Genomic DNA, 26,450 nt, shown 5'->3' on the forward strand with positions numbered 1-26,450 from the left:
CGGCAACCAAGGCCGGCTAGGTGGCCGCCTTCTCGGAGCACAGAGCCCGCTGCCACACAGCCCTCCATCAGAACATCAGAAGCCCCCAGGGCCCCCTGGGCTGGTGCAAAACTCCATCCGTGGAAAGAAAGCCCTGGGGTGAATGCCGGCACAATGGCGGTGCCCTGGGAGGAATATTTCCGACTGGCCTTGCAAGAGAAACTGCCTGCGTGAGTGTCTTGGAATGGCAGGGAGGGCTGGAAGGAGGGCAGAAGCGGGCGGGATGACCCGTGCATTCCTCTCGCCCACCGTCTGGTGGTGAAGCGTCTGGTTTCCTTGGGCAACTCCTGCTGGGGTATCACCGTCCCCACTTCACAGAGGAAGAAACTGAGGCTCAGAGGAAACCGGTCTCTGGGCTAGTTAGGGCAGAGCTGGGTTAACAGCCTCTGCTCCGGATCCCCACCCCTGGCTGCCATCCGGCTGCGATTCGATCCTTTGCACTGAGATGGGAATCCCTGCAAAGCTCTGCGCTTTAAAGGAGGAGTAGAGGAAGCTTGCCGGGTGCCTGCTTTGGGCTCAGCAGTGACCGAGGGGCCCAAGCTCAGTGTCGGTCTGGACCGGACCGGTGCCGGGAAGGCCCTCCGGCACATTCTGTTGGAGCCTCCCTTCTGCTCTCTACACAGCGCCGTGGAGGGCTGTGTGCAGCACTGTGCCCCCCCCCCCCCGCCCCCCCCCAGAGCATGCCTCCAGATCCCAGCCTCCTCCTGGAGCCCTCCCAGGGACGTCTGAGGGAGGCCGAACAGCCTTCCCAACGCAGCTTGGCCGCAGCAAGGAGCTGGTCTCCCCTGCGCCCCATCCAGACTTCCACCAGCACCCGCCTTCCGGCTCTGAGTTCATCCTTCTCTCCTTTCCCCCCACCTCCAATCACGGCAGCAGCTCTGCTCTCACGCTGTAGCCGGAACCTACCCTCCTCGCCTCTCCCCTACGACCACCTGACCAGCACCACACTATCTCTGTGTTATCCCGGAACCCCGTCACCGGTCCCCCGGCGGCTGCCCTGCCTCTCTTACGGCCCTTGCCCCCCGACAGCAGCCTCCAGCTCTTCCACAAACCAAGATCCTCCTCTCAGGGCCTTCGCACTGGCTGTTCCCTGCAGGTGTCCACATGCTCACTCCCCCTTGCCCTTCGCGTCTCTGCCCAGACGACCTCAGAGTCTCCTCTGAGACACTTTTTCATCTCCCTATTGAAAGATTTCCTTTTGGGGCGCTTCGATGGCTCAGTCGGTTGAGCCTCCTTAACCGACTTGATTTTCGCTCAGGTTCGTGATATTGAGCCCCGTGTCAGGCTCTGCGCTGATAGCTTGAAGCCTACTTCGGATTCTCCCCCTCTCTCTACCCATCCCCAATTTGTATGCACGCTCTTTCTCTCTCTCTCTCTCTTACTTAAGTAAATAAACTTAAAAAAAAAATTCTTCCTCCCTCCCGCTGCCCCTCCGCTTGTGTGCACACTTTCTCTCTTTCAAAAAAAAAAAGGGGGACACCTGGGTGGCTCAGGTGCTTAAGCGACTGCCTTCGGCTCAGGTCATGATCTCACGGTTTGTGGGTTCGGGCCCCGCATCAGGCTCTCTGCTGTCAGCTCGGAGCCCGCTTCGGATGCTCTGTCTCCCTCTCTCTCTCTGCCCCTCCCCTGCTCATTTTCTCTCCCTGCCTCTCTATCTCAAAAATTAACACATAATAAAAATAAAATAAAGATAAGTAAATAATAAATTTTAAAAAAGGAAAAGATTTCCTTTTGTCTGCTTAATTTTTCCTCTGAGCACCTACCACGGCCTAGCCTTATTTATTGTTAGGTTTGTTTTCTGTGCGCTCCGCCCCCTCCCCCCCCCCCCCCAGCAGCCTGGTGGCTTCTGGAAGGTGGGGATTTTGTCTGCCTTGTGCACACCTGCACCCCTCAGTGCCTGGAAAGATGCCTGGCACAGAGTAGGTGCTCGGTACAATTTATTGAATGAATTCAATAAATTCAGCAGCTAGCGTGGGGCCAATGGGGTATTTCAGGCACTAGTGGGGGGGGGGTTGGGGGCCCCACCCTCTGCCTCCTTCATCCCTGCCTCCTCCTGGAGCTCCTCCAGGAAGATCCCGGAGCAAAGCGTGGACCACTTCCCGCCGGTGCTGCGTCTCCTGGAGAAGAGGCAGGAGCTGGTAGACGCAGACCGAGGCCTGCAGGCCCAGAAGGAGGTGAGCCTCCACTGCAGTCCCCGAGACGTTTTGGGACCCCGGACCAAAAGAACCACAAGTGTCCAGGTGGGGAAGCACTGAGAAGACGCTGCGGGAGCCCAGAGGAAGCCTCTATCTCCACGAAGGGGTGGTCAAGGAGGGCTTCCTGGAGGAAGTAATGTCTTGGGATTGGGAAAGGGCAAGCGAGTCGGCTTGGCCAGTAAAGGAGGGTGGGGTGAGGAAGGAGAAGCAGGCAGAGGGAACAGCACATGCAAAACTGGAAGGCAAGGACAAAACACAGGTGGATGAACGTCTGGAAGGCGGAGTGTCAGAGGAAGTAGGTGAGACGAGGCCAGAAGGACGCACAGGGAAGCTGGCTGCGGGGGGGGGGGGGGGGGGAGGGGGGGCATTTGGGCTTCATCGGGGGTGGTGGGAACCATGGGTGGGTTCGAGCAGGGGTGTGCGGACAAGCTCAGGAACAACAGATAAGTGGGATCCTGGAAGTTCTGGATAACCTGGACCCCCAAACACACAGACACCCACTCCTCCCCTCCCCCAGGTGTTCCAGACCACGAGAGCAGCGCTGAAAGAACGCTGGGAACAGTTGGAACAGAAGGAGCAGGAGCTACAGGGGTCCTTTGTCCGCTTTGACAAGTTCTTGAAGGTGGGTGGAGACTGCTGGGGGGAGGCAGGTCAGCGGGTCACCGAGTCTCTCTCCTGCAGGCGCGGCCTCGCTCGGGAAGTTTAAAAGTGTGCTGACTAATTAATACAAGAGGTTGTAGAGTAGGAAATACACACGCACCGCCTGTCGTATTCGAGTTTTCAAAACGCGTGGGGGGAGAGGAGAGGGACCAAAATCAGAGCTACTGCTCACTCTGCCCACGGGCCACCTGGCTGCTACCACGGCTGGGCGCGCCAAGCGTTGGGGCGGTGGAAGCAGCGAGCCCCGCGGGCTCCCGGGTCCCGAGGGCGGTCGCCCCCGCTCCGTCCGCCTCCTCAGGACACCGAGGCCCGGCGCAGCCGCGCCCTGCGGAGGGCGGCCCAGGAGCGGCTCCGGGCGGACCGCCGGGAGGCGGAGGCCCGACGGCTGCGCGCCCAGTTCGAGGAGCTGCAGCGGGAGCGCGCGCGGCTGCGGTGCCGGCTGGAGCGCCTGGAGCCCTGCGCGCGCCTGCTGGGGCGAGTGCGGGAGCAGCTGCCGGAGGTGAGTACCCTGCGGAGGCTTTGGGGCTCGGCGCCCCCAGGCAGCCTGGCTACCGGGTCGGGTGGCCTCTGGAAAGGCTTTGGGTGTGCACTACTGGAGCGCTGACTGTATGCCAGGAATCACCACTTATTGAGCACTGACTGTATGCCAGCGACAAGGTTTGCTCTGAATTCTCCCCAACGCCCGGTGATGTAAGTCCTGTTCTTGTCAACCGCATGGGGGAAAACCCGGGTCCCCCCGCCCATTTTTACAAACGGGGAAACTGAGGCTCAGAATGGTAACTCTCACTCAGGGGCACACAGGAGAAGGAGGGGGTGTGCCCGGGCACTCAATAGATACCGGTTGAACGGAACCATAAATTAATACTAATCACAGGCAGTGAAGTTGGCTAGGCTTTATGCTGGAGTGGGGAGGGGCGACAGTAGTCCTCGTTTCTGGGGTAGGGGCCGTGCGACACCCTCATTTTGCACGTGGGCTAACCGAGGAGGCGCCGCAGGGCCGGAGGGCGAGGGGAGGGGAGGGGGCTGCGGGCCGGCTGAGTCCCCATCTTGACCGCACCCTAGTTCCAAGAGGTCCCCGAGCTGGTGGCGCGCTTCGACGGCCTGGTCGATATGCAGGCGGCGCTGAGGCTCACGGAGCGCCAGCGGCTGGCCGAGCTGGAGGAGGCGCGCGCTCGGCTGCAGCGGCTGCGGGACGCGGGGCAGGGCGAGCTGCTCGGGCAGGGCCAGCGGCGAGCGCAGCTGCTGCAGCGCCTGGAGGCCGCGAGGGAGCGCACGCTGCGCTGGGTACGGCCGGGAGGGGGGAGGTGGGCGCCCGGGACCCCAGCCTCCCACCTCCGGAGAGGAGTGCCACGAGTGCTAAGAGCAGAAGGCAGTGGTTACCCCGGAGGGGAGCTGCGCTAACGCGCTTCCGGACACAGGAGGCCAGTCCTAGTCCAACCTGACGCCCAATTCCTGCACTCCTCTCCCGGAGGCGCCCCGGCGCGCCAGACTGGAGGGAAGGGAGGGGCCTCCCCCCACCCTCCTCAGCAGGCCCAAACCTTGATCGGGGAAGGGGGCGGGGTGTTCTGCAGGAATCCAAGTGGATTCAGATCCAGAACACGGGGGCAGAGAAGACCCTTCTCCTGGGACGCACTAGGATAGCAGCGCTCAACCTGTTCCAGCTAGTGTGCCGGCACAAGATGCACCCGCCTGCCCTGGACATCGAGGACACTGAGGGGCAGCTGGAGCAGGTGCGCTCCCTCCTTACGTGCCCTCCAACCCCCAGATTCAGAACTTCACAGGGCCTGAAGTCTCCGGGTTCAGTATGACCCTCTGTGATCAGGGCACACGCTTCCAGCCCCCCCCACACCCCGGGGTGGGGGGGACGTGGGCTCTGTGGCCACCTGGGAACCCTGCCTAGGCGGCTAGATTGGTCTTGGCTCAGCGGGGCATCTGCTCTGTGGCCAGAAGCAAGCCGCCAGCCCCCTCTCCGGGTCCCAGGCCTCTCACTTGCGCCCAAGGGCCGAGGTGTGTGACGATATTGTACTTTAGGCCAAGAGTCTGTCTTTCGTCCCAGGCTCAGACAGCATTAACAAGTGTGACGTCAATAAGAAACCAGGTTGAGACTCACCCTTGCTCCTGGCAGGGACAGGCCTCTGCTTCCCCAGGGAGAGGGAGGGCGGGGCCGTGCCCTCGTCTTTCTGCACAAGGGCACCAGCAATGGCACTGTGGCCCAAGTCGTTCAGGTTTGCAAGGTTGCAGAATATGTGACATGGTTTACAGAGGGAGGGGGTTTCGGACCCCTCTGTTGTTCCTAATGGGGACCCAGAGCATGGTTCCTTTAAGCGGAAGAAACACAAAAGGAGGCACCCCAGCCCCTGCCACTCCTGTCCTGCGCCCAGCACCCTCGACCCCAACCAAACGCCAGGAACTGGGGCCCCGGGAGCCTACCTTTGTTCCACACCCGGAGAGGGATGGATGTCTCCGCTTCTCCCAAGTGTGGCCCAGCACCCTGCGGTGCACGACTCCAGAAGGGACAGAGGCTCAGTTATGACGTAGCAGGCAAATGCCCGTCCCTTTTCAACCAACCCCGATTCTACCAAAGAGAAAGGCTCATTGTGGGGCGACTCTACCTTTAACCCCTGTAGTGCTCTCTGGTCTCTGGGCCTGGGCCTCACACCCCGTGGAGGCGACAGCGGCCGACCAGAACGCAGAGACTGGGTTTTGTGTTCATTGTAGCATTTTTCCAGTTGTCCTCCACTTACGACAAGGGGTAACCTAACTCTCTCCTATTTTTGTTAGAAATATAGTTTCCCTCTCTGTGACAAATGCTAAGGGAGAACCCAAAGATAAGTTCGTTCAAGCTCTAGCTCTTGGCAGTGGGCCCATGGGCGTTCACGAAGTTCGTATCAATAAATAAGTTTAATTAGGACAAAATCTGGGAGTCTTTGGAGAGGAGAGCAGACCAGACACCGGTGAATATGCCCGATCTGTTTAAAAGGGGGGAAACGAATCGTTGCAAAAAAAAATACTTTTAATTGTAACGCAAGTGATAGCCAGCTAGGAAACTATGAGGGTACCTGCCGACAACCACACACCATTTCGGGGGTTGGGACGGAGACCTGAAGAACCGAGAACAGTTTAGGGCAGCTTCGCCGGCTGCTGGTAACCAGCACGTTGCTGGCTTTTAATAGGGGTCTCCACCCCCAAACCCTGCGTTGCAGCATCCTGGGGTGGAGGGTGGGGACGGGATACGCCGGGGCTGGGATGGGACTCTGGCTGTGCTGGGGACCCCCAGGTGAAGCTGTTCATTCTGGACCTCTCTGCCATGCTGGCCAGTCTTGGGCAGGCCAAGCCCACACCTGCCTGCTAGCCCTGACCCAGGTAAGCAGGGGGACAGGGGGGCCCCCTGGAAAGGAAGTGCACACTTCCTGCGGGGTATGTGCTGAGTGGCTCTCACCGGAAAGTTGGGACGGCCGTGCCCGCTGGGGCTGCCGTGGGAAGTGCATGAGAGGTATACAGCAAGAACTAAATAAATGTGGGCTAGCTGGGGGGCACCAGTCCCTCATCCACCACATGGCCTGGCACCAGGTCCTGCCTCCCAGGACAGTCACGGCATTAAACAAGCTGATGTCTGTCAGGTGTTTGGAACGAAGCCTGGTGCAAATTCTGGCAAATTCTAGGCAGGTGTTTGGTGAGTAAAACAGCCTCGGCAAGAGAGCCACACAGCAAACACCCGTTCGCGGGGCGCCTGCTCACAAAGGCTCTCTTGCGGACGGGCACAGGTGAGAACCCAGCTGCCGGGGGCTGCCTTGACCGTCCCAGGACCCCAAGGCTTGGAGGGCAGAGGCCAGTACAGCTTCTGACCTCTGCCGAGCGGTGGGGACGTGTTAACCCCTTCACAGCCGGAGGGGAACAGCTGAGCCCTCTGCCCCCCACCCCACTTCCCCTCCCCTCCCCCAGCCCATGCCCTCACAGCTCGTCAGGCCCCTGTCCCTTCCAGCTCCTTGGGCCGACTGCGCTCCTGCTCCACGGGGAGTGCTTGATAAAGGTTTATTACATTAAAAATACATCACCGGGCCTTAGGCACTCAGGGCTCGGACCCGTGTGGCCGCCACCTCCGGGCTCAGGAACCACCCAGAACGCGGGGAAGTGGCAGCGGCGGGGTCGCCAACTCGGGCTTTGGCCGTCCCGACCTCGCTGGCAAACTCCCGTGCGCCCTCAAAGACCGTTTAAATGTCTCCTCTTGGGCAGAGGCTGCTGGCGCTCCGTGGCCGCACGACACTCCTCACGGATGACGGCGCCCGCGGGGAGCTCCGCCAGCGCCCGGCACGGGCCAGGCGCGCGGTGTAGACAGGGGACGTCTGCCGATGTCCGCGCTTGGGCCCGGGGGGCCAGGCCACCTTCCTTACATGCTCTTCCTCATCTTGCCCTTCTTGGAGCGCGCGCCCCGGCCGAAGGCGCCCTGCTGCAGCTCCTGGGCGCGGCGCCGGTTGCGGGCGGAGAGCTGCTTGAGGCCCCCACGCTGCAGGAAGCGCAACTTCTGGGCTCGGCGCCGCTGTTTCAGAATCTGCTGCTTGGTCTTGAGCTCTGAGCGCACGCGGCCTGCAGGGCCAGCTGGGGTGCGGGGCTGGGACGCGCCTGCCAAGACAGGGATCCAAGGAGCTCAGCCTCCGGGATGGCTCCCGGCTCTTCCCCTTCCGGGGGCCTCCAGACCGCCCCTCCGGGGGGCCCCACTCCCGTGCTGTGCTCACTGCTGTGGCCCCAGGGTCTGGCACGTCGTAGGTGCTCAATAAAGCTTACACAGTCTGCTGTTGTGGTCAATAGCACGGAACCCCAAGCCAACCCTGCCAGGGTTCAAATCCCAGCTGGGACCTCTTGGACCTCGGGCAAGTCACTTAACTTCTCTGAGCCTCAGTTCCCCACTCTGAATGACAGATAATAGCACCTGCCTACTGGGTCCCAATGAGGAGCAGACGAGTTACTATGTGGACAGTGCTCAGAACAAGGCCTAGCCCAGAGGAAGAGCCTCCTGAGGTTAATTATCACGATTACAGATCATCCAACAAAGACTTCTTGAGCATGTGCTCTATGGCAGGCACTGGGGACCCAGCACTGGTGGACAAAGACTCCAATCCTTGTCTCCCTGGATTGCATGCCTTAGGCTTGTTAGCTTAACCTTCCTTTGGTAGCAGAGGAGTCACAGAAGGCCAGAGAGGGGAAGGGACTTGCCCAAGGTCACGCAGCAAAGTGGCAGCAGCCCAGGTCAATGGCCTCACCCGGGCTGCTTTCCCAGGTCTCCAGAAGGGCACTTAGCCCCTGCCTCCTGGCTCCCCACGAAGCTCTGGGTCCCCCTCCTCTACCATGTTCCCTCTCCCTGCCTGGCTCCTCCCTTCCCACGAGAGTGACCTTTCCAGGGCTCCCACACAGATGATCAGGCCAGGGCGCCTGACAGGGGCCCGTCACCTCCTATGGGGACAAAGCTTGGAGGGAGAACAGCTGCTCCTTCCCAAGGTCCCCAGGCCATACTCCCTTCCCCACAAGCTGCCCGCCCGCAAGCCCAGAACAGCGGTCTGCTCCATCCCAGGTGGGCAGGGGCTGGGCAGCGAGGGGTGAGAGAGCCCAGCGGAGGCAGGGCCACATTACAGAGGCGCAGGGAGATGGAGACACAGACAGAGACACAGAGAGGGAAAAGAGAGACATAGAGACACAGGGAGGGGGAGAGACCAACACTGGGAGATGTGTGTGTAGAGAGAGGAACAGAAACAATAAGGGAGACAGCAGGAGACAGAGAGGACAGAGAACAACCGAGAGATGCGAAGAAAGAAGACAGAGAAAGAATGAAGAGACAGACAGGATCAGGGACAGGGATCTAGAGTCACAGATGCAAAGACAGAAACTGAGACCCAGAGAGAGGACGCTTCTGAGAAAACCACAGACAGACCGAGAGGGACGGACAGGGGAGGCCCAGCCCAGGAGGAAGAGTGCCGACAGAGAGGGAGCACGGCCTCTAGGAGGCCCGGAATGAGGATGGGGACGAGTCTAGCAGCTGGGACATGGAACAGGGCCCGGATGCAGAGGCACCCAAGAGGCAGTGACCAGCCCTGCAGGGTTGCGGGGAGGCCTTGGATGGGAGCACCCAGGCTGGGTCGCTGCCCTCACCTAGAAGACGTTGTATCTTCTCGCCCCCAGGTCACGTGTGGTGTGCCCAGCATAGAGGCCGTTCCCCCAGAGCAAGGGGGAGCCCTCTGACAGACAGCAAGCTCACTCCCAGAGGTGGGGGCAGCACGGGGGCCATCGCCCCTCAGGCCATGGCAGGGGTCCTGAGTGCTGCCACCAGGTGGCCTTTCTGCCCCACAGGGCCGGCCGGGCCCTGGCGTGCAGGGCAGCTGACCACGCTGTGCCTGGGGAGCGCAGGCCCTGCCGACACAGCCGGTTCAAATCCCACTGCAGCCTGGCGCCGGCCCAAGGGCTCAGGCCCCGATCAAAGAGAATCAAATGCCCAGATGATCTAATGGGCCACTTGCCAGTCTGTTCTGAGGACCGTCCTACCTTGGCCTCTGCCCCGCTTCCCCCCTCTTCGCTCTGGGCCTCGCTGCTGGGATGCCCCTTCGTCCTCTGAGTCACGATCATCGACTTTCTGCTTCTGTTTCCACTTCCGGTAGCTGGGAAACGGTGTTAAGGAGGCTGCGTGCTGGACCCTGGTGCCCTAGACACCTACGTAGCAGGTCCTGCCCCGCTGGCAGACACAGGTCCCACCTCTGGGGGGCGGGGGCAGCAGGAGCCGCTTGGCCCCACCCCCTGGGCCCCACCCCCCCACCCAGCTCCCACCTCCAGGGGACGCCGGATAGAAGCCGCTTGGCCCCACCCCCCGGCCCCACCCCCCGGATACAGGTCCCGTTTGTAGGAGCTGCTGATGTAGTGGCCACTCTCCGTCTTGATCTTCTTCTTGTCTTCCTGGCCTGACTGTCCCACAAAGCGCTTCTTCTTACGGTCCCTGCGGGAGAGGGACTTGGGAGGGCTGCCATGGAGGGAGGGGGCCGGGGCGGCCCGCTTGCCCTCGGCGCCTGTTTCCACCCCGGCCCTCTCACTGCCTGGCTGAGAGGACTCAAGGGAGGCAGCGTGCCTGTGCCTAGCACGCAAATGCTCAGTAAAGGCCTGTTCCCCGCCCCTCCTCGTCTCTTCCTGGCAGCCCAGGTGTGGGGTCACCGGGAACTGGGGGGCCTGGAACAGTGTTAGGGGCCCCTCTGGGAGGGTCCCAATCCTACTCTGCCACCTCCTGGCCCTGCGACCCTGGGTGGGGTCCTATCACTCCTCTGGAACCAGAGTCCAAATAGGAGGAATGGGTCACGGGCTCTGTCTAGAAAGACGAGCTGGCAAAAAGCACAGATGGGTCAAGATGGATCATACCCTGTTGTGTATGATGAAATTCAGGGGGCGGGAGGTGGGGGTGGGGGTGGGGTCACTGTCCTCGCTGTGTGTGATCACGTGGGACAACACGGGGGGGGGGTCACCATCTAGGCTGTGCACAAACGGGGGGGGGGGGGATTTCCCGCTCTAGAGGATCAAACAGGAGTCAGGATGGGCAGGGGGCCACGGGCCTGTTGTGTGGGACCACGTGGCAGACGGGAGCATGGAGGGCGCTCGCTCGCTCGCTTACCACTTGAGCTGCTGCCGGCCCCTGGTCAGGTTCTGGGCTTCATCCCCCATCAGGTCCAGGACAGCACCAGCCACCTGCTGCTCGAATGCCCCCGCAGCCCCACTGATGCTCAGGCTGCAGGGGGCGGGGGGGAGGGGGGGGACAGGTCACAGGGTCAACGGCCAGCCCATCAGGCCCGACCTGCCGCACCCCAGGACCAGCCAGCCACTGACCCCCGCTCGCTGTCAAAATCCTTGGGCCGGTAGTGGATATAGAACTCCCGGTCCCGGTGCCGGGCCTCCTCCCTCCGCCTCTTGGCTCCCCGCTCAGGTCCCGGCTGCTGCCGCTTCCGGCCTATGACCTCTGTGAAGACATCCTGGCGGACAGAGGCCCCGGTCACACCGGCAGCCCCCGGGGAGCCCAGCTGGCCTCTCCACCCTCCAGTCCAGCCGGAGTCGAGAGCCAGGGGCTAAAAGTTTGGTACTGCCAGTTCCGCCCTCAGTTTCCTCGTCCGCGTTCCGGCACCGCCTCAGCACCGGCAGAGCAGACCGGGTGGGGGAGAGGGGGGCTGTGGTGCCAAGCGGGGCAAGACCCACCTTCCAGCCCCAGGCTGGTCCCTCAGACTGCGTGACCAAGGCAAGGCCCTGCCCCTCTCTGGGCCTGGCCTGGCTCTACACAGTATGGACTAGTCCCAGGGTTTTCACCTGTAGTTTCTGGCTGCTGAGCCCTCTGTCCAAATCAAATAGAAAAGGGGCATGCTGGTGGACGAGCAGATCCAGGACCTCGCCCACCAGGTGGACAGGCTGTCCGTGTCCCCCCGGCCTGCCTTCCGGCACGAAGGTCCCACGTCTGAAGCTGCCTGCGTCATGCCCCACTGCTCCCAAGAGTCCCCTCTGCCCCTTTCCTCCTGCCCCGGGCCTGAGGCTGAGACGGTCACGGTGACCATGACAATGATACAGCCAGCACTAGGGACCCTTGGGTGCCGCCGTGAATCTGCCCTGCGGGCCCAAGACCAGGGACCGTTGTCAACTGGCTGCTGTGCCCTGGTCCACAAGGTTCTGAAAATGAGCTTCCCTGAAATGCACTTGGTGGCAAAGGCCGAGCTGAGCCACCAAGAGGCTGCCCGTCACCTCGGCGTGGGGGCCGCACGTCACGTCCTGTTGCAGGACCTCCGATGCCTCTGACAGCAGTGACCCCCCAGACCTCCGTGGGGTGTTAGGTCTACACAGGGCACCCACCCTGAAGATCCTGGATCCTGAGACACCTCCGGCACCGGGCTTTGGGGCGAGGCACAGGGACCACTCGGCGACGGGGAGGCTGAGGCTCCGAGTTACCGATTTGCACGTGTCAGGGGTGGGGCCCGGCATCCACCCGCAGCGACTGCTCAGAGCCCTGAGAACAGCCCCCACTCTGCCCCTACCCCCCAGGCCCAGAATCTAGGGTCCCCAGGGTGGGGCCCATACCTCCAAACTCTCTCCCGCTGCCTCTTCCTCCTCCTCAGGCCTCTCTTCCCGGGGTGCCGGGCAGCCTGGGCCTGGGCCGCCTGGGCCCTCCTGCCGCCCCTGCCGCCCCTGCCGGAAGGTGGCGATGGCCTTGCGGTCCTTCTGCCGCTTGGCACGCATCACCTGGCTGCTGAGGTCCCGGCTGGAGGCGTTGATCTCAAAGATGGTCTGCGGAGGGGACACAGGAGTCCTTCACCCATGGGCCGCCTCCTCCCCGGCCCTGCCCTCACCAGTCTGGGGGGCTCCCTATGGCATTTCTCTCCAAGTCCTTTCAACGAGGTGGTTATTCTCATTACCTGCGTTTCACCGTTAGAAACGGGAGGCCCAGAAAGAGTAAGTAACCAACCCAAGGTCACACAGCTGAGACAAGCCAGGGTGGGATCTCAAGCCCAGTTCACGTGGCTCTGAAACCAGTGCTCGTAACGATGACACTCTCCAGCTCTCCTCCCCTGATACCGGCTGCCTGGCTTGCCCACTCCCGGGAAGGTCTCTCTGTGTTTCCACGCGTGCCCCGCACGGGCACCAGGTGGGGTGCTCAGGGGGCGTCGAGAGGGGATGACAGGCTACTGAAAGCCAGCTCCGGGCCTCTGACACGTCACTCCCCGCTGTGAGCCTCAGTCTACCCCTCTGGAAGTGGCAGGAGATGGCTACCACGTGGTGAACCTACTGCAGACCAGCCGGGAGGGTTCTAGAACGGGAGGCGTGTCTAGAGATACCGATGAACCAGAGCTGAGAACAAAGAACCTGCAAACTCCGAAGGAGAAGCCCCCCACCTCCGGGGTCCCGCTGGGGGCGGGGGGCTCGGCCGGAGTCCCGGCTCCACGGCAGCCACCGCGTGACCCCAGGCCGCAGAGGGCCTCGCCCCGCCCCCCGTGTGCTCTCACCCCCTTACTCACCGCCCGCGAGCGGTAGTGCTTGACGGTGTCCACCAACCTCAGCCGCTGCAGCTCCTCCTCCTCGAAGCGCGAGCCTGGTGGGCGTGGGGAGGAGGCGTGAGGCCAGGGGCGGGCTCAGCGGGGCCCACCCACCGCCCCCCCCCCCCCCCCCCCCCCGTCCCGTGCCCCAAGCGGGGACTCACTGAAGAGGGGGTGGAGGCCCAGCCCCGCGACGTCCAGCTCCTTGGCCCTCTTGATGGACTCGGGCGAGGGCGCGGGCCGGGAGCGCACGTACTGCTGCTGGGCGTTGTCGGCCACCCGGCCCAGGCCCCGCAGCTCCAGCGACGCCGACAGGGCGCTCCGGAGGCCGCCCTCCTCGTCGTCCACCACGCTCTGCGGCACCCGGCCCAGCACCCCGTCCCCACCGACAGCACCTGCCGGCACACACGCAGAGCCCGTCCGGCCCGGCCCCGGCCTGCGGCCGGCCCTCCCCTCACCGGCCCCAGAATCACGAAACGAGCCGCAGGTACGGAGCAGCTCCCACCGCCAGCCGCGCGGATGTGCCCAACCGGGCGCCCACGGTTACGGCCCCAGGGCCGCCGCCTGTGTTGACGAATGTAGTCGTACTGGAACTCGGCCCCATCGATCCGTTTTCTCACTGCCCCTGGCTAACTTGTGCTCCAAGGGCAGGGTTGAGCAGGTGCCACGGACCGTATGCCCTGCAAAGCCCAAGCTGTTGGCTACTGCCTTCTGCCGACTCGCCCACAAGACCACCGAACCGCCACGACACTCCCGTTACAGAGGAGAAAACTGAGGCTCAGCAGGGGTCGGGAGTCTTGCCCAGCAGCTCTTCGGCCCCCATGCCGAGTCAGGAGCCTGCCGGCCGGCCTTCCTCTGCACGAAGTGGGCCCCGGGCCAGGCCACCCACCCTGGCTGGCGCTCAGGCAACGCAGGATGGTCTCCACTGAAGGCCAACCACTCTGTGGGTGGCGTCATGCTGGGACGCTGCTGTGGGGGCTCCTTCCCTCTCCCTGCCCCTCCCACCCCCGCCGCCCGGTGTCGATCCGGGCCTGCCACAGGCTCCAGAATGGCATTTGGGTGCCGGGCCCAGGGGCTCGGCCGCAGGGGCTCCTGACGCTCCGAGGCACAGAGGCGGCGCACGGTGGGTGCCCGGAGAGCACGTGCAGGGCTGTATGCCGTGTCCAGGCCCCGAGCACAGGGTCCGTTTACACCGGGCCTCCCGCCTCCCTGCTCGGTAACAAGGAACGCGGGATGCGTGGCTTGGCCTCACAAATTCTCCGACGAACGCACGAGAACGTGTGCGTTGAGGGCTCAACGGGTGGCAGGCCCATAGGTGGAGGCTGCCGTGACCGCCGTTTCCTGCCCTACGTGATCCCACCCCACAGAGAGCGAAGGAAAGTTCTGTGAGCTCGGCCTAAACCCGAGTCTCCCTCTACCTGCCTGAGACTGCCCCAGAAACTCAGTTAAGTGCAGGGTCTCAAACATATACCTCCAGCGGCTGGGCACACACGAGAAGTGGGGGGTGAAGGCTGCGGTGAACCGGGGGCGGGGGGGGGGGGGGGGAGAGGAGGGGGGCATCTATCCAGGCATGTGGCCTAGCACTGCCTGTACAGCAACCCCAGGAAAAGGCAGACTCAGCACAGGCAGACCTGACTGTTTTCCAAAAGACATCAGAAACCTGGATTTTTATGTGAAATCCTGAATTTAAAATACGGGGATCTCGCCCCGGGGCCAAATCGAGCCCTACCTCCTCCCCAAGCCAGGACAGCGTCACCCTGGGCTGCACCAGCAACCCACAGGGGACCCACAGGGAACTCCTGTCCCGGTGCCCCGGCCTCTGCTCACCTGAGGGCCCTTCATGGGGGCGGGCAAGGGTGAGGGCACGGCCGAGGAACAGGTGCAGGTCCAGCAGATAGGGGACCTCGTCTGGAGCCACCAAAGAGTAGGCTGTGCCACTTCGGCCCGCCCGGGCCACGCGGCCTGTGGGAAGAAAAGGTCAACTTGAAGCAAAGACAAGGGACTCCACGGCCCAGCATGAGTCCCACTGGCCCCACTCTAAAGCAGCAAGCCAGGCCAAGGCCGCACCTCACCGAGCCGCTGTCCCCAACTACAAAAGGAGAAAGGGCACCAACGATCACCGGGGTTCCCTGCACGAGCGCACGAGTCAACGCCGCGCTCTGGGAAGTCGGCAGAAACAAAGATAAGGCACCTCGCTCGTCGTCACTATCAGAAGTGTGCAGTGTCCCCACTTTGGGAGATCTTCCCCCAAAGACCTGACAGAGAACTGGCTAAATGAACGAGCTGGAAACCCCAGGGTGGGACTTACACAGGCGAGGAAAGGGGCCAGCACACTGTGGCCGGTGACCAAAGCCGGACCCCTGCCTATTTGTATAAATAAAGTTCCACAGGCACACAGCCACGCTCCTTCATTTACGTATTTTCAAGGGCTGCTTTCACGCTACAACGGCAGAGATCACTGAGACTCTGAGCCCCCAGAGCCTCAAATCTTTACTTTCTGGTCCTTTACAAACACAACTTGCCCACCCATCATAGAATGACGCTTAATGGTGAGCGAAAAACACGCACGACGTACACTGATGGAAGAAACAGGTTACAGGAAGGAATATCCGGCGACTCTCGTTCTGTGGTAAGCGAACCCCAGTGTGACCCTACTTTGGGCTTGTTTCTGCCTCTCGTAAAAACAAAGTGTCTCCATATTCAGGAGGTTCATCTGGGGTGGTCTGACTCACAGTTGGTCACAGAGCACAGGAGAAAGTCCCCTTGGGGGTTCTGTGGACCCCACAAGGAACCTGCAAGCCACCCCTCCCCAGAGCCATGGGAACCAGGGCACCACAAGCAGCAACCAAAGGGAGACCAGGCCCCCTGTCCCGCAGCAGGGGACCCAGATGGCGCCTCCCACACACTCCGACTGGAGGTGGAGGCGGTTCTCCCGGGGCCCACCACGGGTGGCCACCGTTTACTCATTCAATGACGTTGAATACACGGAACCTGCCGGCCAGATTCTTCTCTCACGGACGCGTGGTTTCCTTACCGGCATTTACAAATGCAACACGCACGTTCGTGAGTGAAAAGGAGACAGAGAAAGCAGAATGGTGGTGGCCAGGGCTGGTGGAGGGAGGATGGGGAGCTCGTGTTTCATGGGAACGGAACTTCAGTTTGGAAAGAAGGAAAGGTTCTGGACGTGGCTGGTGGTGATGAGTGCACAGCCATACGAACGTACTCCCTGCCCCTGAACTCACCCCTAAAAACGGTAACTGTGTGTTATGTATGTTTTACCGCTGTTTTTAAAAAGACAGCAGTGACAAGGGACACAGCAAAGTGACAGCCATGTCACCAGGGAAGCAAGAAGGGATGGCGGTGAAGAAGGGGTTCCAGCCCCAGCTGCCCCACTTTGCTACCTGTATGACCCCTGGCCAGTTATTAACCTCCCTGGCCTCAGCTTCCTCATCTGTGAAACAAGAGCCGATGCCGTCGACACCCGCTACGTGAGGCTGTCACAAAGACAAAAAGAGCGAGTAAAACATTGGCACCCGGCCCCGCAGGAGCGCTGGCGGACCATCGAGTGGCCATCACATCACTAACGAGAGGCACGTGACTTACTGCCTTCCGTTGCTCTGTTTCGTTTTGTAGTTTTCCTGCTATGTGCGTGCCTTACTTTTATCACTGGAGATTAAAGAGTGCTTGGCCGGGGGCGCTGAGAGGAAGGGGGGCCCCACGCGCGGACTCGACAAAGTCAGGAGCTCCTGTCCGCCGTGGGTGAACAGGAGGCAGAGGGGTCTGCGGGTGTTTGAATTGTGTGAAGGATTAAAGGAGAGGAGCTGACCAGACAAAGTGACAGAGTTGCAGGGAGGGGGCTGTGAGGAGGAGGGGCTCAGGGGACGTGTCATCGGGGACCATGACAGCAAAGGGAGGCAGCGAGCCCAGGACGGGGAGTCGAAGTGGGAGGAGGATCGGCGCTCAGAGCCGTGGGAATCGTGCCCGCGCCCTGCCCCGGAGATGCGAACGCACGGGCCCTTCCCCGTGGGCCCTCGAGTTCTCCAGCTGTGGCTCCAAGCCCCGCGGTCGAGGCCCCCGCCCGGGGCCCAGATCCAGCTCCCGACTCCTCACCCACGCGGTGCAGGAAAAGCTTGCCCTTGGCAGGAAAGCTGTAGTTGATGACGTTGTCCAGCAGCGGGATGTCCAGGCCGCGGGCCGCCAGGTCCGTCACGATGAGGGTGGAGCACTTGCCGTGGGTGAACTTGGCGAGGTTGATCTTGCGGGCCGTCTGGTCCAGGGCGCTGTAGATGTGCGCGCAACTCACCCCCTGGGTCGTCAGCAGCTGCGCGGAGTGAAGACGAGAGGGAGGGAGAGGGGTAAGGAGGCCGGCGGGAGGCGGGAGAGCAGGCCAGGCCATGGCGGGGGTGCCACGGTGTGGTGGTAGGACCAAGGGTTCTGGGATCGGGTCCCTGTGGTCCGAGTCCCAGCTCTGGGGGTAGGTCCAGCCCGGTGTCTTCATCAGCACCAAGGGGACTTCACCCCACGTCTCTGCAGGGCTGTTTTGAGTACCGAAGCAGAGGACAGGTGCTGAGGTGTCCCCTAGAGAAGTACCGGCCCAGGACACAAACTCTGCCGCTAAGAAGCTGTGTGACCTTGGGCAAGTTACCTAACCTCTCTGTGCTTTCACTCTCCTTATCTGGAGGATGAGGAGACTAAGAGTTCCCTCTTTGTAGCCTTGCTGTGAAGATTAAATGAGCCAATACACACACAGGGCTGAGCGCAGGGCCTGGAACGCAAGAAGGGCCGTGACGGTGTGAACTGCTCTTCAAAAACTACTACTTTGGTTTTACTCATCAGTGATTCCAGCAGCTGCACAGAGGAACCACCGTTAAAAGCGCGTCAGCCAAGTGAAACCCAGTGAGCTGCGTCCTCAGAACACAGGCCCCAGGTGGGGCCGACCCGGGGTAGGTGGTGACGACCGGCAAGGGGCCCCGGCAGCCTCCGGGGCACGCGGACTGCCCCACGCCAAGGGTCACAGGTATATATGTATGGAAAAACTCATTAGGCTGCTCCCGTAACGGGTGCCCGGGTGGCTCAGATGGTTAAACATCCGACTTCGGCTCAGGTCATGATCTCATGCTCCGTGGGTTCGAGCCCCGCGTCGGGCCCTGTCCTGATGGCTCAGAGCCTGGAGCCTGCTTCAGATCCTGTGTCTCCCTCTGTCTTTGCCCCTCCCCTGCTTGCTCTCTGTCTCTTACCTCTCTCTCTCTCAAAAATAAACACTAAAAAAAAGAAAAAAAAGCTGCTCTCGTGAGCTTAGGACGCCTTCCTTACACAGCTTCCAGCTTGCAGGGTACGTCTCCACTTTAAAACGTGAGATCTGGGGGACACTGAAAACCTACAAGAAACGGTAGGATTGTGGGGGATGTACTTCCAAATAACCTGGCTGCGGGGGAGGGTCAGAGAACTCAAGACCGGCTGCGAGCTGATACCCGAGTACTTGGGAGCCAGTCACGCCACCTGCCGATGTTAGTGTGCGTTCAGAATTCTCCACGATAAAAAGTTAAAGAACAAAAGGGCTCCGGCCCTGGCCTGCGTCCAGCTCTGGTGCTGCCCTCTGGTGGCCGCACACGGAGCTGCAGCTCCGGGGGGGGGGGGCCTCGGAGGAGGCGCTGGCCCCCTGGGAAGGGCGGCCCTGGGCAACCCCGTCGCGGCTCCCTCAGGGCCCCTCTCACCTCGCTGAGGTACTCCGCGTGGTGCTTCGTGGCCACAAACACCACCGTCTGGTCCTGGGGCCGCACGACGGTGCGCAGCAGGTGGAGCAGCACGGCGGCCTTGGTGTCCTCGCGCACGAGGAAGAAGGAGGTCTGCGGGGAGAGGGGCGGCGGAGGGTGGGCTCCCGGGGCCTCGGCCGCGGGCCCAGGAAGGGGCACGGGCGGAGCCTCACCTTGAGCTGCTCGTTGAGTTTGGCATCCACGTCGAGCCGGATGAGCACGGGCTCCGTGAGGCCTGCGGTCGGTCGGCACAGGGAAGGGGGGGTGGGGGGAGGGAGTCACAAAGCCAAGCCCCCCCCCCCCCACCCCACGCCCGGCCCCCACCCCCAGCGGCGGCCCGGCTCACTCACCGGCCCGGGCGAACTCCACCAGCAGCCTGGGCAGCGTGGCAGAGAACAGGACCGTCTGGTGGCCCCCGGGGAGGCGGCAGAGGATTTCCTGCAGCTGCTCGGCAAACCCCATCTCGAAGAGCCTGGGGGACAGAGGGCGGGGGTCGGGAGAGGGGCTTCGGTTCCCGCGAGCCCCCAACCCGCGCCCCGGCCCCCACCGCACTCTGCCACGCGGACTGGCGTGCGGCCCACGTGCTCGACGCGCTCTCCGGCTCCCCTTTCCTCCGCGTGACCTCCTCAGCCCCAGCAGCACCGACCTAAAAACTGTGTCTGTTCTCAGGAATGCGCAGGGTCCCGCTGAAGCCAGTGCGGGCAGCCCCCGCCCCCGTCTCGTGTCCTCGGGTACCCACTCTCCCAGCACCTGCCCGCGCAGGCCGCTGGGTCCCCAGCCCGTGGATGAGCCCGCCAAGGCCCACGGACCCTCAGATTCACCCGAATTCACGGGGCTGCTATGTGATCCCACCCCTGTCTGCGCTCCCAGCCGTGTGCTGCTCCTTTCTAGTTCTCTGACACCGCCTGTTGGTTGTTTTGCTGTTGTCTTTGGTGCCCCTAAAAGCGAATACCGGAGGCAAACGCAAAATAAAAACCAGAAGGCCGTGTCAGCTCCGGTGCCGCCTCGGGTCTGTGGCCCACGTTTGGGAAAGCACTGCTCTGGGCAGGCCACGCTCGTCTCTCCCGGCAAAGTCCTTCCTCCCGGCCCTGGAGCCAGCCTTGACGCGGGTGCGCGGCGGGGCACCCGCGGCCTCACCTGTCTGCCTCATCGAACACCACGTACTCCACGCTCTGCAGCTTCAGGTTCATCTCCACAGCCACGTGCACCAAGCGCCCGGGGGTGGCAATGATTCTGCAAGGGGGGGCGCGGGCTGGGTCACCCGGGGCCAGGGCCGCCGGCAGAGCCCTCCCCGCACGCCCCAGCAGTCGGCCATCGGGGAAGGGGCCCCAGACCGCCATCCTCAACCCAAACTCACACGTCGGGATTTTCGTGCAGGGCTGCAAACTGGTCTTCTATCCTAGGGGGGAGAGGAGGTGCGAGCGAGACGGAACGGGTCACTTTAGTCCCTCTCCATAACCAGGCACCCAGGCGAGGCCCACACCCCAACCCGAGGCTCAGACGCCGGGGAAAGGCTATTGCTGTCGTACTAGGCAGAGGCACTGCCCTGACAAGACTTACAAGTTCAAACATACAGAAGGACCGATACCACAAAGAACTCCCACCGGGTTCCCGTCCTTGCCCTCAGACCCCTGGGCACACAGCCCTAACTTGAGTCCTCCTCTGAAACATCCTCGGGACCCCTGGGGGAGCCAGAATTTTGAGTGTGGCCTAGCACAGCCCAGGGAGGCGTTTCTGGCGATCACAAGCCCCCACTTTCCCAGGGTGCTCATCTGTGGGACAAGTGTGCTGACTGCGCACGCGCGCGCACACACACACACACACACACACACACACACACACACACATCCGCGAGAAGGTGGTACCAGCACATTTTCCCACTGGGGCGATTACAGACCTCCCTGATGTCTGGGCAACAGCTCACAAGTACGTGCACGTATTAAAACACGTACAACCGAGCTACCCATCTAGTTGACCCTGCGCACTGGTGGCTCCTTCGGGAGCCCCGGATCCTCGGTCCGAGTTCCGGAACCTCGGTCGGAGTTGTGTGGGAAATTCCTGGTGTTTTACTGCACGTTTCCCTCCTTCGAGGAGTGTGCAGGGACACTGTTCGTGAGCAACCCAGGCTCAATCTGATACCCTGGAGACACGGGGTATGGTTTCATGGTGGTGACTGTGGCACGGGGCAAGGGCACACTTACTTGTCCCCGCCCAGGATCAGGGCGGTCCTGAGGCCTGTGAACTTGCCCAACTGGAGAGAGAGAGAGAGAGAGACGACTCAGCCCGCGCAGGCCTCCCTGACCAGCCCCAGCTCAGCCCCGCGGCCCCGGCCCCAACACACCTCCTTGGTGAACTTCATGGTCTGCAGGGCCAGCTCGCGGGTGGGCGAGAGGATGAGGGCACGGGCCCCAGTCTGGGCGCTGCGGGTCTTGAGCCGCTCAAACATGGGGATGAGGAAGCAGGCCGTCTTGCCGCTCCCCGTCCGGGCCATGGCCACCACGTCCTTGCCATCCAGGATCATCGGGATGGTCTGGAGAGGCATGAGCAGGGGAAGGGTAGGGTCAGCCCCACGCGATCCAGAGTGTCGAGTCCCCCGGGGTGTGGGCGAACTGGGGTTCTTGTTAAGTGGGAAGGGGCTTGTTGCCCAGTCCTGAGACCATTCCTGCCAAGGCTTATTTGTACACTTGCAGGGACAGGCAGCTCACTACCCCCACCTCTTTCCGGGGCTGAAACACCGTTCTTTAGGTCAAGCCAGACTCTACCTCCCTGTCTCCTCCTCCTCCTCCTCGGGATCCCAGAGAATCGTTGTCTACATCTTGGCTAAATGTCTGAGGACAACACCCACAAGCAGGGGGTGACAATGGGGTGCCTGTGAGCTGCCCGGGCGGGGGCTCAGCGGTAGGCAGCCAGGGGGAGGCTCAAATGGCAAAGAGGCCCGACTTTCTCCACCTGTGAAACGGACCAGCTGTGTGGGGCTTCAGCCAGACTAAGAGGGGATCAACGTGACAGCCGGGACAAGGGGTGGCTGTCAAGAGGCTGGACAGGAGGACCAAGTCGGTCATCCCCTCCTCCCCAACTCCATTAACTTGCCCCATCTCGTACCTTCCTCTGGATGGGTGTTGGCACCTTGTAGCCCTTCTTCATGATGCCCTTGAACACTGGGTAGCTCAAGCCTGGGAAAGACACAGGGATGGTCAGGGGGAGGGGAGACCCTAGGGCCCATTACAGAAAACTACACGGGACAAATGACTGTGTCATCAACAAATTAACAGCCAGAAGAAAAGAAAAGCGACAGAATAAAACTGAGAGAGACTCGGGAGACGCGCCTGCTGACTGGGGGGGGGGGGGGGGGGCATGAACCTCCTGGGGATTGCTTTGAACACACTTAGTGCCACCACACAACTGGGGTCTGAGAGTGGCGGGGGCTCGCAGGGTGCTGGGGAGCTGTGCCTGTTCAGGCGTGGTAAGCTCCTGCGTCTCCTGGAGGCATGTGGGAATTATTCAGGGATACCAGAGCGGAGGTCTGCGATTCGCTTTAGAATCCTCCGGGAAGACGGGGACAGAGGACACAGGACTAACCGTTGAAACTGGCAATGGGTACTGGGAGCTCACTGTTTTCTAGTTTTTGATACGTTTGAAATTTTCTATAGATAAAAGAAAGGGTGGTAAGTTGCCAGGGCCCGTGATGGGCACGGGCGTGGGTGCTGACAAATGAAGCACGTGGTCCCGTGTGGGGGAGGTGGCCTTTAGAGACTGAATGGGACGGGCCTTGCGGCAATGGGACGGCAAAAGGAGGCCTGGGGACAGGGAAGTACCATGGTTGTAGCTGGTTTTTGGTCAATCCTTCATTTTTACAATTCAGAAAGGCAGAGAGTAGCCACGTGTAAATGTTTTTATTTGCTTTTTCTCTAATTATTGATGAAATTTAGCACAGTTTTAGTACATGAACCTGCTGTCTAAATTCCTTTTGCGAGCCGACTATTCATTTCCTTCACCCAATTTTCTATCAGGGTATCTTTTTCTTATTGATTCGTAAAAGCTCTTTGTATATCAAGGATATCAACCCTGTATCTGTCCGAAAGGTTGCAAGTACATCCCTGAGACAGCATTTACTTTAACTCAGTTCACAGCGTTTTTTGGCATACACGTCTGATTGAAAACAAGTCAAATTGGACAACGTTCAGATCATACTTACAAAGGGCTTCTTTTTTTTAGAATTACAAAAATATTCACCTTGACATTTAAATCTTTGTGCCGGGTGCTACTGATTTGTAAAGAGCAAGAAAGAGGGTTTAGCGTTATTTCCAGTGAGCCAGTCCACCTTCCCTCCCTCTGCTCTGAAACGCATCCTGTCACGCAGGAAATCCCCGAATGTCCTGGCCCGTTCTGTCGCCAGCACTGCTTTAACCGCTCTCTCGCTGGGCCAGGCCTCAGTGCACCGAACAGTTGCCACGGTGCTGGGCCCAGAGCAGACATCAGTCGCGCACCACAGAGGGCACGACGAGCCCCTGCTCCTACTGCCCCACTGTCCCCGGATGCCTGGCTCACCCACCCATGGACTGGAAGCCTCCGGATTTCTTCTTCTTCTTGTTCTGGGCTCGTACCATGTCCCGGGTGTCGGGCTCCACATCGGAGGTGCATTCCGAGGTGGGGAAGGTGGGCAGGGGTCTGCCAGGTCCCAGCTGGGAGGGAGGAACGGAGAGGCGGTGTCACTCCAGGCACAAACAGACCACGGGGGACAGGGAATGTCTTGCTGCGGACGTCCCCCCCACATTCAGGCCGATGTCGCCCCTGCCAGATCACGTGACTTCTCTGCGAAAGGGCTCTCCTACAACCGGGCCAGGGCAGGGCAGGGGGTCAGAGAGTGGGCTGTGTAGACAGACTGCCTAGCTTTCAATCCCCACTGTCACTTACCAGTTGTGAGACCTCAGACCAGAGACTTTATCTCCCCGAGTCTGTGTTTCCCCATCTGGGAAACGTGGAAGACGGACCACGGCACACGCCTCCCTCGGTGTTGTAAAGACTAAATGGGTTAAGTAGAAAGCCTAGAACAGCACCCAACACATGCCTGGGGTGTCACCATCATTGTCATTCTGGCCTGTCATTCAAAGCCCGAATGAAAAACTCTAGGGGCGCCTGGGTGGCTCCGTCGGTTAAGCGTCCGACTTTGACTCAGGTCGTGATCTCGCGGTCCGTGAGTTCGAGCCCCGCGTCGGGCTCTGTGCTGACGGCTCAGAGCCTGGAGCCTGTTTCAGATTCTGTGTCTCCCTCTCTCTGCCCCTCCCCTGCTCATGCTCTGTTTCTCTCTGTCTCAAAAATAAATAAAACATAAAAAAAAATCAAAAACTCTAGAGGGTCAACCAAAGCATGCAGTGTGTGTGTGGTACTAGACTTTCCAAGCTGCCCTGTTCTGGTCCATCACTTGTCCCCACTCTGCTCTCTCTCTCCTGTTGGCCTTCTTCCCACTTATCCAGAACCTTCTCACTTGTGCTGGCACAGCTATACCCAACCCAGACACCTCCTCTGGGGAGCCTTCTCAGACCACAGGACTGTCCCCCTGGTTCTCAGAAATAACATTTCTGGGGGCGCCTGGGTGGCTTAGTCGGTTAGGTGTCCGACTTCAGTGCAGGTCACGATCTCACGGTTCGTGAGTTCGAGCCCCACATCGGGCTCTGTGCTGACAGCTCAGAGCCTGGAGCCTGGAGCCTGCTTCGGATTCTGTGTCTCCCTCTCTCTCTGCTCCTCCCCTGCTCATGCTCTATCTCTCTCTCCTTCAAAAATAAATAAAAAGCATTAAAAAAATTTTAAAGAAATTAAAAAAAAAATTTCTGGAGCACTAATTCATGATAATGGTTAAAATTTCCGTGGTGCTCCCTCTAAGCCAGGTGCTGCTCTGAGCATTCATATAAATTAGCTCACTTAATCCTCACAGCGACTCTGGGAAGTAGGTACTATTAGTCTGTCCATTTTAGAGAGAAGGAAACTGAGGCACGGAGCCATGAAGTGACCTGCCCAGGCTCACACGGTCAGCAGGGATTTGAACCCTGGCTTCAGAGTCTATGTTCTTTCCTCTGTGACCCTCTATCGTCCTTAAAACTGTCTGGGCCAGAGCTGTGAGCTAAGAATGGATTTTACACATTTAAAGATTAAAAAAAAAAAAAATCAAACAAAGCAGACAGGGCCCTTACGTGGCCCCATGAAGCCTAAAATATTTACCATCTGGTCCTGAATAGGAAAAGTTTGTCGGCCTGTGAAAACAAAGTGCTTGGAACACACTGGGGCCCCCGAAATGTTTACTGAATGAGCCGAATGCACGAACACTGTAATTTCATCCTTGCAACAGTCTTTGGGCAGCACATAATCATCTGCTTCCTATGCATGTGGAAACTTCTGCCCTCTCCAGATGTGGCACAGAGCGGTGAAGCAATTTCTCTAAAGTTCCACAGCCAGTACAGGGTTGGGCCACATTTGAACACAGGGCGAAGCTCTTTGTCTGAACCAGATCCATGGGCTCCTCTTTGGCACCTGCTCTCTGTGCCCTCCTGTGCCTTAGTAATTTCTCCACATTTATAGAGCACCTACTGTATGCCAAGCACTGGGTTCGCTGGGGTGAGGCAACACGGTAAGATCCTGTCTGCTCCCTGACCTGGAGGAGCATAGATCCCTCTCTTCATGTAAACATCCACTCTTTCATCTACTTATCCAGACCCTGCTCCGTGTCAGACACCATCTGGTCACACGGCTGTGGCAAATAATGGGCTCTAGCTCTTTCGCATTAGTGGTGCTCACGCCCGCCCCCCCCCCATTTGCATACAGTTGGCACTCAGTAGCGGAAACAGTACAAGCCCTGGAACCGGAGGTCTGAATCCTGACTCTCCCGCTCACAAGCTGCGAAGTCTTGGTCAAGCTCCTGAACCCCTCTAGGCCTCAGGGTCCGCCTCTGGAAAATGGGGAAAGCCCCACTTGGCTCAAGGGGCTGGGGTGCGGATTAGATAAATAAGGCATGTAAAGTTCTCAGCAAGGAGCCCGGCACACGGAGCCTGGCCAGCAAACGCATGTTTAATTGACTATTGGTTACCCAGGGCGGCGTCAATGTCTCAAACCACGCGGCCCAGCCTCCCCTTAATTTAACCTCACAAGAATCCCGCAAACTCTCCAAGTCGGAGCTTCGGCACCCGCACTTTTCATTGGACCAAAAGGAACGAGGACCCGCCCCCTGGGCGAGAACTAGCCAATGAGGCGCGCGCGACCAAAAGCCGGCCAGGAAGGCCCGCAGGCCCCGGACCCCGGAACGCAGAGGCTCCGGGCCATCGCGAGCCGCGGCGTGACGGGCACGGGCGCACGTGCTCACGCCGGCGGCCCTGCCCCCGACCCCCGGCCAGCCGACCTCTCCCCACCCTCAGCTGTGACCACTTCCCCCGCTGGGGAAACCCAAGCGCGGGGCGATGCGGGGGGCTGGGGCTCGGGCTCCAAAGTGTGTCCCGGCCCCGCGCTCCTACCTTCTGGGCCCGGGCGTCATCTTCCGCCTGAATCTCAAACTCGCCGTCCTCTGAGTCGCTGCTGCGAGCCTGGGAGGCCGCGCCTCGGCGCTTCCGCAGCCCCTTCTTTTTCCTCCACTGGGCCATGGCAGCACGGGACCGAGGTCCGGCCGCCGGGCGCGTGCCGGCCGCCATGCGGGCCCCGGCGCAGGGAACCGGGGAAGGGGGCGGGGCCCGCGGGGACGTACTAACGGCGCGGCCGAGGAGGGGGCGCCGCGTCTACGTGGCCCC

The 26,450-nt window shown here is 60.8% G+C and overlaps 2 protein-coding genes across 5 annotated transcripts; one reads left to right on the top strand and one right to left on the bottom strand.

The window, feature by feature from the left end:
* The first annotated feature begins 5 nt into the window (after window positions 1–5).
* Window positions 6–7,202, top strand: CFAP73 (cilia and flagella associated protein 73). Of its 4 annotated transcripts, none has more exons than XM_042962492.1 (8): window positions 6–209; window positions 2,099–2,213; window positions 2,752–2,856; window positions 3,193–3,393; window positions 3,957–4,178; window positions 4,466–4,624; window positions 6,172–6,257; window positions 7,128–7,202. In XM_042962492.1, exons 1-7 carry the CDS (start codon window positions 154–156, stop codon window positions 6,244–6,246), a joined length of 933 nt encoding a protein of 310 aa, XP_042818426.1. In that variant the 5' UTR covers window positions 6–153; the 3' UTR covers window positions 6,247–6,257; window positions 7,128–7,202. The 4 variants fall into 4 exon arrangements, with proteins under 4 accessions (XP_042818426.1, XP_042818428.1, XP_042818427.1 ...); XM_042962494.1 differs by having other exon boundaries at window positions 4,556–4,624; XM_042962493.1 differs by having other exon boundaries at window positions 2,108–2,213.
* DDX54 (DEAD-box helicase 54) lies at window positions 5,974–26,419 on the bottom strand. Its single transcript, XM_042962480.1, has 20 exons — window positions 26,181–26,419; window positions 23,234–23,363; window positions 21,784–21,854; window positions 21,023–21,211; window positions 20,883–20,932; window positions 20,039–20,080; window positions 19,819–19,914; window positions 19,032–19,153; window positions 18,855–18,916; window positions 18,643–18,774; window positions 17,039–17,249; window positions 14,756–14,890; window positions 13,093–13,323; window positions 12,911–12,984; window positions 11,976–12,182; window positions 10,746–10,888; window positions 10,534–10,647; window positions 9,766–9,870; window positions 9,426–9,538; window positions 5,974–7,514 (listed from the first exon to the last, which is right to left on the bottom strand). Exons 1-20 carry the CDS (start codon window positions 26,352–26,354, stop codon window positions 7,282–7,284), a joined length of 2,634 nt encoding a protein of 877 aa, XP_042818414.1. The 5' UTR covers window positions 26,355–26,419; the 3' UTR covers window positions 5,974–7,281.
* Window positions 26,420–26,450: the final 31 nt, after the last annotated feature.

The sequence above is a fragment of the Panthera tigris genome, chromosome D3 (genome assembly GCF_018350195.1).
Source record: "Panthera tigris isolate Pti1 chromosome D3, P.tigris_Pti1_mat1.1, whole genome shotgun sequence".
In the NCBI taxonomy this organism is placed as follows: domain Eukaryota; kingdom Metazoa; phylum Chordata; class Mammalia; order Carnivora; family Felidae; genus Panthera; species Panthera tigris.